We start from the raw sequence: 15,414 nt of genomic DNA, 5'->3' as shown, positions 1-15,414 counted from the left end.
AATCCTGCCCTGAAATGAGATCCATCCTTCATGAAATCCTCCCCACTCCACCAAGAGTGTCTTTCCGCCGTCCACCTAACCTCCGTAACCTCTTAGTTCATCCCTATGAAATCTCCAAACCACCTTCCCTACCCTCTGGCTCCTACCCTTGTAAGTGCCCCCGGTGTAAAACTTGTCCCATGCACCCTCCCACCACCACCTACTCAAGTCCTGTAACCCAGAAGGTGTACACGATCAAAGGCAGAGCCAAGTGTGAAGCGCCCATGTGATTTACCAACTGACCTGCCTACACTGTGAAGCTTTCTATGTGGGAATGACCAGCAACAAACTGTCCATTCGCATGAATGGACACAGGCAGACAGTATTTGTTGGTAATGAAGATCACCCTGTGGCTAAACATGCCTTGGTGCACGGCCAGCACATCTTGGCACAGTGTTACACCGTCTGGGTTATCTGGATACTTCCCACTAACACCAACCTGTCAGAACTCCGGAGATGGTAACTTGCTCTTCAGTATATCCTCTCTTCTCGTTATCTGCCAGGCCTCAACCTCCGCTAATTTCAAGTTGCCGCCGCTCATACCTCACCTGTCTTTCAACAACATCTTTGCCACTACTTCCACCTCGACTGACATCTCTGCCCAAACTCTTTGCCTTTACTAATGTCTGCTTGTGTCTGTGTATGTGCGGATGGATATGTGTGTGTGTGCGTGAGTGTATACCTGTCCTTTTTTCTCCCTGAGGTAAGTCTTTCCGCTCCCGGGATTGGAATGACTCCTTACCCTCTCCCTTAAAACCCACATCCTTTCGTTTTTTCCTCTCCTTCCCTCTTTCCTGATGAAAAAACTGTTGGTTGCGAAAGCTTGAATTTTGTGTGTTTGTTTGTGTGTCTATCAACCTGCCGGCGCTTTCGTTTGATAAGTCACATCATCTTTGTTTTTAGATATATTTTTCCGACGTGGAATGTTTCCCTCTATTATATTCAAAATGATATTTAAAAATATACCTCATTATCCACTATTTCTACAAATTAATTAATCATTTAGCTTCAAGATCAGGAAATTCCTATTAGCTACATGGCAAGTACACTGTTTATTGTAAAGCGGCATGACAGTTAGTAGTGTATTGAGAACAGAATTAGGTTGTTATGTATGAAGGTAACTATTTGTTTGAAAAATACCAATATATTCATGTAATGCAATTACAGATGAAATAAGCAGAACCCCTACTGCTGGCCATGCTCCCATTACATCCAGTGGGTCAAAATGGAGGCAGCGTCAGGAGCGTAAATGCTAAAAACTGAAATTAATTGGACATCTTTAGAATATCCCAAATTCCACAGCAAAATAGGGCATGAGAGAAGTACAGGAATGATCAGAGTAATGCTCACTGACATACAATAACTACCAGCTGCTTCAATAAACCTTCCAACATAACAGTTGGAAGTAGAGGGCAGTGGAAGAATGAACCATGACATCATGCAGAAGTCAGTGTGGTCAAAAACAGACAAAGACTGGAGCCACAGTGTATGGGATTCACCCTAGACTAGAGAGTGCAATCTCTCTAGGGAAGCTGGTGACAGTATTCAAAGCAGAAATATCCGCTATCAGAGTGCCAATGGAGGAGAATTTGCATAGGTACTACGAGGATTGTAGCACCTACACTTTATGACAGCCAAGCAGCTCTGAAACCTCCATCAGCCCCAGCAGTGAGATCAAAGATTGTCGCAGAATGCCGCAAAGCCCTTGTGAAAATAGGTGAAAGCAACAGAATAAACCTGCTGTGGGTGCCTGGTCACTCAGGAATCAGTGAAGTTGAACAAGCTGATAGACTGTCCAGGACAGGTTTGACAATTCCATTTACTGGACTGGAACCCATCCTCACCATCACTAAGTCAGTGGTAAACTTAAAACTATGAAACTGGATTGGAAGGCAGCATGTAGAATATTGGACTATGATCCAACAACTAAAACATGGCACACTAACGATGACAAAGCCATGTTTTAAGAGAAGTTCTGTAATCTTTGGCTTAAATAGGAGACAGACTGACCTCTTGGTAGGGCACTGACAGGCTGTTGAAACTTTAAGACACACCTACACTTGGCAGGTAAAGAGAAAGAAGATCCTAGGTGTAGTCTGTGTGATGATGATGATGATGATGATGATGATGATGAAATCGCACACACCTCGTCTTCCAATGTGAAAGGAGATCAAAAGACAGAACATTTGGGTCATTAAATCCTGAAGAAATTGTGTCTAATAAGGGACTAGTAAAGGACCTCCTACTATTCTTCAAGAGTACTGGTTGGCTTTAGACTCAGGTAGTGAATCTGCACAATAAACCCTGTTTTTATGTGGGCTGCAGTGGGAGGGGGCAATGTTTTTTGTATCTCCTTGTTCAAGTCAAATCAATCTTGTAAATATTAAGTTACCTATAGGAGATAAATAACAGCTGTTTAATTTAATGCAAATAAGGATGCAGCAGCATTTTATTACCATAAGGACAAATTGTATAAAGCAATAATCTGATGGTGTATTGTTAATACAGTGCAAATATTTAATTTGTGATTACATGACAGAATGACTGGGAGGTACTTACATGCAGGAGGTGAAACTCTTAGTACTGCTAGTAGACACACAAAAATACGGAGACTATTCTAGGTTCTGGAAATATTACTTCCTTTCTTGACGAGGCAAGAGGGATAGGTTAGAGAAAATTTGAGAGGAGACACAGATCACTGACCCCAGGAAGACACGAATCCACCTGTTGTGAGAGTGCAGGCCAAAGATCGGTGGCAAGCACTGTGCCAGCCTGAGTCCAGAGACGATATGACAGATGGTTTAAGAGGGAGAGAGATAAAATGTATACATCAATTTAGAACTAGGAGGAAAAGTTTATTGTACTTTTGTGTGTGTCCACTGGCAATAATAAGAATTTTCCTCTTGAAGGTGCTAAGTATTGATCGCTCATTCCGCCTCAGTTTTATAGTTTCCTCAAATGAATTCTTCTTTTGACACAGATTTAGTTGCTTCTATTTCACTGATGTATGCCCAGACTCAGCCTACATCTCTGAATGTTCTACATCTACATGGGCTTTATGAAACCCAATAAATGAATAATGAATACAGAGATGACAAGACTCTTGGCCCACTATAAAATATAGGGGCTGAAGTATGGAAAGCCATGCCGGATTTGACTGCATAGCCAGAGTAAACAAGAGAATTGTTTCTTGCATAGGCATTATTTAAACATAATTACACTTGCATTTGGCCAATTTTGCCCTAGCAGTTCACTGAGAAGCACACATTGCCAGAAATAAAAAATATGGCTATCATAACAAGGTTCTTCATGACAGTTGTTTGTACAGAGAAGTGTACACGATTGATCCATGCAGTAATTACAATCCAACACAGCCTACACACAACATGTGATATCCAAAAAAATTACAGAATGCTATTTATACGTAGCTTGTGAAAATTAATTTTCTGAGTGTTGTAATACTGACCTGCAATACTTGTGTAAGTGAGCGACGTGCAAGCATGCTCTGCACTACATTTGTTCTGTCCAGGCAGTCAACACAGTTAGTGCGAAAAACACCATCCTGTTGTGACACCAAGGTTCCATCACGAGTCAGGAGAAAAACTCCAAATTCATCTTGTTCATGAGACAGTCGATCCAGCAGAATGCTGAGACGGTCCCAGCGAAGTGCACGGCACTCTGCATGGAAGTCGAATGCTTCGTACCTAACCATAAGAGGAAGTGAACAAAGAACTGACAATGTAACCCATATAGTCTATCTTAATATCATCCATTAAAAACACAATTAATAGTGTTGCTAATTTAAAATAGGAGTATGACTCTGGAATCTACTCCTTCTCATTAATCAACCAATCAATCAATATTTGAAAGGGTAAGGAACATAAGAATTAAAAATGAGAAAAAGTGCGAAAATTAGAGTTAAGTTTTCAGTTTCATAGATCAACAGATGATGGGACAAAAATGAAAGGAATAGTAACACACAAATAGTTTGAGAAAAGAGCACATCTAGAATTAAGAGAGAGATTTCAGACTACATAAATGAAAATCCTACAATGTAGGCAGCAGACACTACCTGAGGTATTGCGAAGATATATGCTGAAAAGAATGCAATCAATAAGTACGAGAATTAATGGGGCGAGAATCACAAACTCAGAAAAGCAGTAAGAATGGGTATAAATAAGAGAACAAGGAGGATGGGGGGGGGGGGGGGGGGATGTAGGGAAAAAAGAGAAAAGTAAAAGAAAGAATTGGATACTGAGAATAGAAGGAACGGAAGTATAAGACATGAGAAAAGTAAAAATTAAGTCCATGAATCTAATGAGAGTTAAGATGATCACATATGGAAAGTTTCCACCAAAGAAGTTCTGAGGTACTCAGGTGGTAATGGACTATTAAGTGACTCAAGTGATGAACCAAGCTGTCATTAGACCATTATAGTGTTCTGAAAATAGATTTTGTGGTAAGTACTGGAATTTTGACTCTTTAAGTACTGGCTAGCCGTTCTGCCTGCTTGTGATTTTAGTGACAAGTGAATTTCCTTTTAAACAATTACCAACTGTACTGGTTGTCTGTTTCAATGTGTAGCATCTCAATACAGATAGATAAACAGTGGGACAAACCTCATCAATCTTTTTGTAACACTGTGTGGACACATGAACCAGTATACAACTGCAACATATTAAAAGATGTAACAGCAAGATTATTACCAACTTGACATACTCTCCAACACAGATGTCAGAACTTCACAAATGCAAAACTGATCTAGGGTATATGATTCGAGTCCATAACCATCCATAACTTTACTATGCAAACACTTTTCTTACTTTTTTCCTCTCTTACTCATTGGTACCTTCCTTAATAGTCTTTTGCAGTCTGTTAATTTCCCAGTACTTTCTTTTATTGGTCTGCTATGACATGTCAAGTGTCTTCTCTTATGAAAGACTTGATGCCATATCTGTTGCCTGCACTGTTTGTTTTCTCTTCTCGTCGGACTAAAATTTTTTACTTAACAATGAGTAACTTTTCCCTTCTGTTACACTTCTCTGTCTTCATTCCTTAACCCTGCTGCTCTGTTCACTTTAACTATACAAATGTACTGTTTGGGTCAATATTACCCAACATAATAAAATACTAGGGGGGGGGGGGGAGGAACACTTCCACTCACACATATTTTTTGTACATTTGTAGGCCATCGACACTGTTGTTACTACATTACAGTATGTTGTTAATGATCACAGTGACAATAATAATAATAATAATAATAATAATAATAATAATACACTGAACTGCGCCAAAGAAAATATATTGTTTTAATATTGAAGCACGGTATATTAGGAACAACAGATATTTCCACAAAAAAGTCTTTCTCAACAATCATCTGTCCGTCTGCCCATATAATTTTCTTTTCTTCTTACTCACTGCAGTTTGGACACAAGGTGGTTACCTGTGTTCTGCATACACGTTTATTACACTTTCCACACAACATGTTTGTTTTATTGTCATTGCTTGAAGGACAGAACTTACAGCATGGACATGTAGTACAGTTTCTTGTTGTTACTGATTTAGCCACACTTGTTGTTACTGATTTAGCCACAACTGCCGCTCCTTCAGGGTCGTGGATGCTTTCGATGCTCCTGCCAATTCAATTCTCAAAAAATCTTCTGTTCTTGGAAAATGCTTCCTTGATGCAATGTGCCCTGCACCCACTGACTTTCCAAATTCCTCCAAAAATATAAGCCTTCTAGTCAATTTCGTTGTATTCCAGTTATGGTGAACCAAAGTCCACACGATATATGCATTATAAGCAGCAACATCAAGAATTTTGTAGAAAATTATCATGAGCCATCTGTTGGTTTTTGGTTTGCATGTATATATACCTGTTAGCTGATCAAGTGTGTCTACAGCCCCTTTGGTTGAATTATGATATAAAATCATTTTTGGTTTCTTATCAGCCCTGTCACTAGGGCTAATTAGAAAACATTCTTATTTCTCTTAGCAATATAATTGGCCAGTGTCGTGTCATTTGTGAAGTAAAATGAAGGCTATGTACTTCCTTGTTGGTCATACTTTGTGGAAACTCTGGCTTATTTTTACGCACGGTTCCTTTTCAGGAGCAGCTGTCCTAAATTGTACGACATAAAAAAGTTGTCATATGTTCAGTACATATGAAGATTTGCTGTCACACAGAGTCCATATCTTGAACCCATATTTTGCCGGTACTTTTTGAATGGACAGTGGCCTCTAAATGCTACTAGCTGCTTGTCGATGGTCACATTTTCCCCTGGGTTACACAGTTTAGGACTAACTTCTAACCACGTCTCCAAGATACTGTGAACTGCGGTGAGTTTATTGGTATATTGTCTTTTCTCTCTTGTGGATTTATCACATTGCAAGATGCGATATTGTACATAGTTGTTCGAAATATGTTCCGCCCAGCATCCTCATCCCACGAACTTTTTGTAGAGATGTGAACGATATACACTCACCAGGAATAGAAGTCCTAAGTATGTGTGAAAATGAGACTCTAATGTTTGTCCATTGTGTACCATAAACTCATTGCCCCTCAATATTTGACATCCCTATTATTTCATTATGGAGTGCTGTAGAAAGTAATACTTCAAATGAACTTTTTACATCACTTATTCTACTGCTTGCATACCTGGTAACTCCTGGGGTACTCCTGATGACTTTCGAAGCAATTAGGCGGGTGTGTTGTGATGGTGGTTGCAACTACCATTCTATGTCCCTGTTCTTAGAAACAAAGTTTGTACACTACTTTGAACAGTCTGTGGACTGTTGTCAATGTTATCTGAACACTCACTTTCAGGTGCATTACTGACATGATCTTCAAACTCAGAAAGTGATCCTTCATCTATTGAGCTATTTACTAATTATTTCAACTCAGCTTGACAAGTCATAATGATAAGTTCATTGTTGTAAATGCAGCGACTTTGTTGACCTGTTGAATACTGAGAGTAAGTACGAACAATAAAAGTCATTACTACTATAAAATATGAGACGACCAGAAAGTATGTGACCTTAGACTCTAATGCTATAAATGTTGGGTCACATTGACCTGAAGATCATGTACGTAACCCTTAAGGTTTAAGACCAGATGACTTAAAATATTTTAAATTTTTTTTACCACATGCTGCCCTTGGATTTCCAGACAAAGTCACCAAATTTCATCAAGTTATTTTGACATTTAAATAATAAGAAACAAAATTTATAACCATTTCAGGTTATATAGATCTGAAAAGAACAGCAGGGTTAATGAAGATGAAACCACAAGTTGAAAATTAGTATTTTCTTTTGCTGACACACTTACTGGCTACCTATTCATGTTTTTCTGCTGAATACTATTCATTCATATACCACTTCTTCATATACTCTCAAGGAAAATATGAAATCATCAGAAAAATAAGTGTGCCTAATGAAATGAAATTTTTGTGATTATAATGCATAAACATTATTAACAGATATTAACATAGTCTAAGAGAAACAAATTGGATAAATGCTTACCTAACATTTGAATTTCCAAGTCTTGTGACATGTTCACGAAATGCTTTCTCCAAAACATCCTCTGCTCCTCTATGGTCGATCTAAAACATTGAGACGTACTAACTGTACTATTTGCTCATCATAATTAACTGTTTTGAAGACAAAAATGTAATACTAGGGTTTTCCTGATTATCGCCAGCAACACCTCTCATTTTATACGTATGCATTACATTAATATGGATCCAGAACTATCTTTTACAATTTGAGCACAGCATTTCCTTCCCATATTTTCATGAGTGTTCTAGAGAGAATTGTCTGCCATTGTTATGCTGTGCTTTTACTTCCCTGTCTTACAGCAAAATTATATTCCCTTCAAATATAAATTTATTCAGCCACTCATTCATATCACCACCCATGCTCACATAGTATCTCACAGATCTCAGTACAAACAGGAAGCTTCAGAAATGTGGGACAATCTAGGGAATATGAGATGGACAAAATAATATGAACAATTAGACAAAAATACCTTACTTTCAAAGTTTATATTCTGTCTTCTTTGTAATATTGTGATGAATATTTCATTTCTCCTTCCTATGCTCCACTAGATGTGTTTCTGTAACTTCAATGATTCTCAACTTTACTGCAACTTGAACTGTTAGACAAAGTTAGAAATAAGGAGTTATGACTATATTGTTGCTGGGCTTTAGGGAAATGATCTCAATGTTGTTTATTTCTGTGTGATGGATACTACATAGTTTTAGGTTTGTATTCACACAGATTGCATTCCATACTATGTGGTTCTTGAAGCACCAGCCCCATTGATCAGAGTTTTGGAAACCTTTGCAGAACATTGGAAAGAGCCTCCCCAAAAGGAGTTAAAATTATGACACTTGAATGTTCCCTAGGAATGGTGAATCTGCAGACAGTTCTAGCCCAGAAGCACCAACAAAAAATGAATTCAATAAAATGGTTCAAAGATACTGTCACAACAAAATGAAATTGTTCCATGGAAACAATGTGGTTTATTCAGATTTTAATACATCTGGTTAAGTCTCTTTCTTCATCCAACATTCCCTCGACCTGAGTATCAGCTTCCTGATCTAATACAAAACTACCACAAAACAACACCACCCTCTTTGGCTATATCACCATACACACAACTTCAAAACTTCCAACTGTCAGTCAGCTATCACTGGGTAAAAATCCTTGCCAAATGGCCACAATAACTTACCAGTACAAGCCCTTGCCTAAAACAGTTTGTTTTGATGTAAAATCCAGGATGGAATGGGATACACACTGCGAGTGGCAGCACCAGTGGACGACGGGAGAGGCAACTGTGTGGGGGTAAGGAGGAGGCTGGGGCAGGGAGGGGGACAGTATGGTAGGGGTGGTAGACAGTGAAGTGCTGCAGATTGGCCAGAAGGATGAGGAGAGGTGGGGAGAGGGAAGTAATGAGAAAGGAGAGAAATAAAAAGACTGGATGTGATGGTGGACTGACAACTGTGTAGTGCTGAAGTGGGGCTGGATGGGTGAGGTTGAGGCCAGGAGGGTTATGGGAACATAGGATGTATTGCAGGGAAAGTTCCCACCTGTGCAATTCAGAAAATCTGGTGTTAGTGGGAAGGATTCGTATGGCACAGGCTCCATATGGCACACCCTTCATTTCAATGACTGCTACACAGCCTATGCCATATGGATCCTACCCGCCAACACCAGCTTTTCTGAATTGCGCAGGTGGGAACTTTCCCTGCAATATATCCTACATTCCTGTAACCCTCCTGGCCTCAACCTCCAAGAGTGACTGTCCTCACCCATCCAGCCCTTTCCCTGTTCCCGCTCCAGCACTACACAGCTGTCAGTCCACCATCACACCCAGTCTTTTTATTTCTCTCCTATCCTGCAACCCCCCCACCTGCACCGCTCCCCTGCCCACCGTCTAGCCTGCAGCATTTCACTTCCTGCCTCCCCCTCTCTGCCCCAGGCTGCTCCTTACCCCCACCAAATCGCTAATCTCATCATGCACTGGTACAGTTGCTCGCAGTGTGATTTCAGTTGCCTGAGCCTGCAATTGTGTGTGTGTGTGTGTGTGTGTGTGTGTGTGTGTGTGTGTGTGTGTGTGATTTATTACTGACAAAGGCCTTAATGGCCGAAAGCTTTATTTGTGACAGTCTTTTTGTTGTGCCTATCTGCAACTCAGCATCTCTGCTATATGGTGAGTAGCAACTTTCCTTTTCATAATATTGTTGCTTTTGATGTATCTTGTCAGGCTGGTGGGCTTGCAGCATTTTTCATTCTTCAACGTATGCACATTTTCTAAAGATGACTACTACATATGTCATGCAGGATCATGCCAGGGTATGGTATTTCCTTCTTATTTTATGACTGTTGATCGCATAGCTTTATTATAAAATTATTATGGACTGTTTTGCTTGTATGTTTACAGCTACAGAACACTGAGAATTTTTGGAACCGCATCATATACTGTTCTCATGATAATACCTGCTGTACTATTGCAAATAATGACTTTCTGATGCACCTTTCACCCATGCAACTCAACAGTTACCTATATTACCATCATCCTGTGAGTTTACAGTATGTTATTCACATTTCTAGCACTACACTGTACTTTGATGTTTTTGTCATTTGATTCTCATGCTTGATCTGCCTTTTAAATATGGCACATTGCTAGTTAGCTATATAAGGGAGCTTTCCTGTCTTGTAGTTTTTAACTTCATTCCCCAGTTATTTTATAGTTTTTAAAAAAGCTGGACTTGGGTACAACTTTCTTGGATTTTATTCCTGAACTGATGCGATTTCCCTCCTAAAAATGGCATGTTGCCAGTTAATGATGTACTACAGATCTCTGCCTCGTAACTTTTACTTTATGCCACTGTTATCTTTATAATTTTAAAATTCATTTGGATGTAGAGAGAAGTTTTTGGAAGATTCTGGTATAAAATTCTTTCGGCATGTCTACAAATTGGCTTGCTGATGGTGATGTTTTTAGAACATATACTGTTATTGTCTTTGTACGTATGAATGCATCTTATTGCATGACTACAGCCAATGATGATTTCCAATGCATGTTCACCACTTTTACGCATTTCGAACGGTATGCTATCTTATAAGAGTTAACATATTTTGTACTACACTGTTAATGGGTCTGTCAAATGTTAACTTTTACTTTTAGAATTGGCTTCTTTGTTCAGCTTTTGTATAGTGTTTTTGTATTCTACTTGATTATACATAATTTTCTTATGCTGTTTCCTCCATGTGTTACAGATATGAAGATTGTTGCAGACAGCAACTGAGACTAGTTACCATCTCTTAATTGTGATAGGAAAATTGTGATCTAGGGATTAAAAGGATCACTGTAAAAACATTTTTTATTTAATAAACTTATCAAAACTCTGAACTGCTGATAAACTGCAACCTGACCTCAGTAGACGACCTTCCACCAACCCTGACATTCCATTGTCAGTTCCCTGATTTTGTGAGTTCTGAGCAATTTCTGAAACATGTTTAACATTTGGACTAATAGCCAGTGTGAAGCGGATTGATTGGCTTGTTCCTCAGCTATCGGCTCTCATTTGTGCAGTCATCTCTACAGCTAATAACAGCCTTTTATTTAGTGCTGCTGTGTCACAGAGATAATTCTAAACTGAATTTGGCAAACCAACAACCAGAAAAATTACCATAACATTTGAATTTGGAAGGAAGTTTCTCTTTTCTTTAAGGATGCTGAAAAAGTGCAGTGCAGGCCAGAAGCAGGAATCTCAGGAAAGTTTATGGTCTTCTCAGTGTCTATGACAGTCTGCCACACTGCATGTAAAATTGCTCTATGGACTGAAATTGTCATTAAATGGTTATTCCTCTGATAACCCAGCCTGAATAATTTGGAAAAGATATGTTACACCTCTACTAAAATCACCATGGCCACAAATGCAATAGCTGATCTTAATTTAGACAAGACAATCCCAATAAGTAAAAGATGTTAGAGGAAAATCGAGAACAAAACATTCATGGAATAGCAGCCACTGCCAAACATTTCGTAGCCTAGGTGAGCTGCAAGAACTGGTATAAGCATAAGACCTGGATTTATGCCCAATGGAAAAATGTAATACTGTTTAATGGATCTATTTTCACACACTATCCCAACACAGAATGCATTTAAGCATGGAGGACACCAGGGTAAATGTACAGGGTGTACATAAAGTCCGGGGACACTTTCAATTATTTATTGCACAAGACCTAAACATTGTACATGTGTCATACATACTGCATTTTGAAGAGAAACTCTGAAAGCCCCCCCCCCCTCCCCCCCCCCGATATGCGGATCATGAGTGACCCTGCAGATGTCAATACGATAATTGAATTCTTACCATACCTGTCCCAGCATGGCATCGTCGACTGTGGCAGCATGGCATCGTCGACTGTGGCAGTCGCTTTCAGTATTCTTTCCTGGAGTTCTGCTACATCACATGGTAGAGGCGGTACATACACCAGATCTTTAATGTGTCCCCACAGAAAAAAGTCACACAAAGTGAGATCTGGTAATCAGGGAGGCCATTTCAAGAAACAGCTGTCCGCTTCTGTAGCACAGTTGATCCTTCGGTGTGTTTGCGACTAGCGCTGACTGTCAGCAAATTACCAAACTACGCTGTGGCGGTATACTTGGAAAAACTTTCAGGGTTTCTCTTCAAAATGACTAATGTATGATATCTGTACAATGTTTGGTACCTGTGCAATAAATAATTGAAAGTGTTCCCAGACTTTATGTACACCCTGTATTATCAAGTGTGTGTTTTTCTACTCTGAAGCAACGTGGATGTTGGGTTATAGTTTGACTGGTTACATACGATTTTCAGTAGCTGCAACCGACACACTGAAAGTAATGGAAGTTGGTGGGCATGATAATTTGTCGAATATAATCTCATACTTTTTATTTTACATCACCTATGTTTTGGGTTCAAGTCCATCATGTAGCATTGCTATATCAAAGATTTAATTCCTAGTGGAAGCAGTAAAGAGAAGAATTCACCATATAGTTGAGCTGTTGAATTATCAATAGGCACATAGAAAAATTGAAAAAGTCTTGGGTTATCAGCAGAGTCATGGTGTCATCTTGTCGCAACATTTTGACAAGCTTCCTGCAGCCACACTGTCCTAGCCGGATACATTGTCCTCACACTGCATGACAACTCAGTTGGGGATTGTACTGAGTCAACTGAGACTGGAGAAAGGATGCAGGGACAGGGAGAGACTTTTGGAGGGAGGAGTAACAGATGGCTGGGAAGGAGAGACAGCAAGCATACAGATAGGAATGTGGTGCCAGTGAGCTAACTCTGGGCAGGCAGTGAAAGTTGTTTATCATCCACAATGACGTGTGGGTGTGGACTGGGAGGGGGAGATGGAATAGATGAAGAGCTCACTGCATGGAGAAGGATGTGAATGTAGAATGACTGAAGTACGTGCATGGGGACTTGGGTGGAAATGGGTTTGGGATGGGTATATTCATATGGCATGAGTTGTGAAGCAGGAAGTAGCCACTGTACTGCAAGCAGCATGTTCTGCCACTGGGAGGTTAACTCTACTCTTGTCAGTGGCTAACCATTCAGATGGACAGCCAGCTGGTGGACATGCCCATATAAAACACTGAGAAAGTAACAGCAGAGCTGACATACAATCTCCATCTACAGCTAAATCTATACTCTGTATGATCTGTGGCAGAGGGCACTTTGTGAACCACAGTCACTTCCCACTTTTCCTGTTCCATTCGTGAATAGTTGCAAGAATAACGGCTCCTGACAATCCTTTGTGTGGGCTCCAATCTCTCCAAGTTTATCTCCATGGTCTTTTCTTGAGGTACAAGTATGAGGAAGTAATATATTGTAGACTCTTCTAAGAATACACTTCTCAGAACTTTTAACAGGAAACCACATCGCACTGCAGAACACTTCCCTTGTAGCATCTGCCACTGTAGTTGATTGACTATCTCTCTTCTTTGTACCTTCTCTATTTCCTCTAACAATTTTATCTGGTATGGATCCCACACTGATGAGCAATATTCAAGTATTAGTTGAATAAGAGTTTTTTAACCTATATCCTTTGCTGATGGTCCACATTTCTGAGGATTCTTCCAATGAATCTCAGTCTGGCATATGCCTTTCCAGCATTCAGTTTTATGTTGTTGTTCCACTTCAACTAATTCTGTATGCATACGCCTAGATATTTTATGGAAGCAACTACTTCTAGTGATAGTCTCGCCATTGAGAATTGTCGGAGTGGCCCCTTATCAGTAAGAGGGCACACACAACAGACAAGCAAGGTGGGCTGCCGACCTCCCTTCAAGAGCTCATATCAAAATGTCGCCAGTGAATGTAAACATCAAGAAACTTTCTGCATAAACACGGCACTACTTTGTGGAAAGCCATGAGACAGAGATCCACCAATTTGAACTAATTTGACTAAGTGTAGCGCTCCGCAGAATCGGTGTTATAAGCATGCCAGCAGAGAGAGACTGGCAGTGTGTACCTACAGCTAGGACAGCTCCGGCCAATAAATACGCTGGCTCTAGCCTAGTAGACACTTGCTGTAGTCTTTCAGTAGAAATTTGTATCTCATTGGGCATAATGTTACTTTGGCATTGTGTAGCGTAGCATTTTGGTTGCTGTTATTTCTTTTTATTGTCTTGTAACTGTTGTCTGGCTTTTTCGACCACAAGAATTATTGCGTTTCTTGTTGTTCTCGAGTTCGGCAATTAGTGCATGCCAAATAGGCATTTTAGTTAAATAAAGTGTGTTCAAACTTCATCGTTAGTTTTTCCTGCTGACCGCAGGACACAACAGTTATCAGCGACAAGGGAGGGATTTTCATTTTCGGTCAAAATGGCTACCTTAGAGGAATTTCTTCAGTCCTTGACAGATTCAGGCAGCACTCAAAAAGTCAGAACATTGCTCTCACTCCCCGGCATTGCAAGCTGTAGTTCACAGAGTTTATTCCATCACGGGTAAATTGCACACTTTGCATGTGGCCCCACCGATGTTTCTGGCTTTCGATAGGTCTATCAAACCATGGTCAAATTATGTCAAAAGGTTAGAACAACATTTACTAGCACATGGGATCCACAGCAAAAATCGAGGTTGGGCTTTTTTTCTAGCAACAGTTGGTCCACAAATTCAACAACTGAACCCTGAGCAGTCACCTCAAGATCTCTCGTTTACCCATATTAAGGACTGCTTTTTTCAGTACTTTGACGCACAAATACACGTTACCTCCACCCGTCAGACTGTCCTTTCTTGTCGAAAGTCCCCAGGTCAGACATATTGGGAATGGATTACGATGCTCCAGGGTCTTTCCTGCGATTGCAAATTCTGGTGCACTGACGATGTCTGCAAGCAGTCTTATACCTCTTCATTGATTCACGATATGGTGGTGTTTCACGCACCGGACGGAGGTCTTCTGGCTGATATTTTGAAGTTACAGGACTTGTCCCTCGAGACCTGTCAGCCAATCATTCTTGCATTTGAACAGTCTCACCGGCTACAACCGCCGCATCTTGATGCTGCTGTTTTCGTAGCTCACCAGCTGCCTGGCACCGAGCGTGAGTCTCATCAGTCCGTCGATACATTTTGTGACAGAAAGTCTTTTGCTCATTTTCCATCATGTCCGGACTGTTTATGGACTCAATGACAGTTGGAGTGCCTCACCAGCAAGCGAGGTGCATGGTTTGCAGCCGAACGGGCCATATTTCCTTTGAGTGTCAGACTTCGCAGAAACATCGCTTAGATGTCACACTTCCTGCAGACGCACAGGCTTGTCACAAATTGTCACTGTAGGACCTGGAAGACATTCCATTGACAGAGAAGTATTCTC

At 40.2% G+C, this 15,414-nt stretch overlaps 1 protein-coding gene across 1 annotated transcript in view; it reads right to left on the bottom strand.

The window, feature by feature from the left end:
- LOC124802794 (phosphatidylinositol-3-phosphatase SAC1) overlaps window positions 1-15,414 on the bottom strand; it is a 77,772-nt gene that overhangs the window by 27,234 nt on the left and 35,124 nt on the right. The window contains exons 8-9 of the mRNA XM_047263796.1: window positions 7,561-7,640; window positions 3,506-3,743 (exon numbers count right to left, since the gene is read on the bottom strand). Coding sequence (XP_047119752.1) covers window positions 3,506-3,743; window positions 7,561-7,640 — 318 coding nt within the window. The remainder of the gene's footprint in view (window positions 1-3,505; window positions 3,744-7,560; window positions 7,641-15,414) is intronic.

Source organism: Schistocerca piceifrons, chromosome 6 (genome assembly GCF_021461385.2).
Source record: "Schistocerca piceifrons isolate TAMUIC-IGC-003096 chromosome 6, iqSchPice1.1, whole genome shotgun sequence".
In the NCBI taxonomy this organism is placed as follows: domain Eukaryota; kingdom Metazoa; phylum Arthropoda; class Insecta; order Orthoptera; family Acrididae; genus Schistocerca; species Schistocerca piceifrons.
The sequence above is the reverse complement of the archived record's forward strand: the minus strand, read 5'-3'. Positions and strand labels throughout refer to the sequence as shown.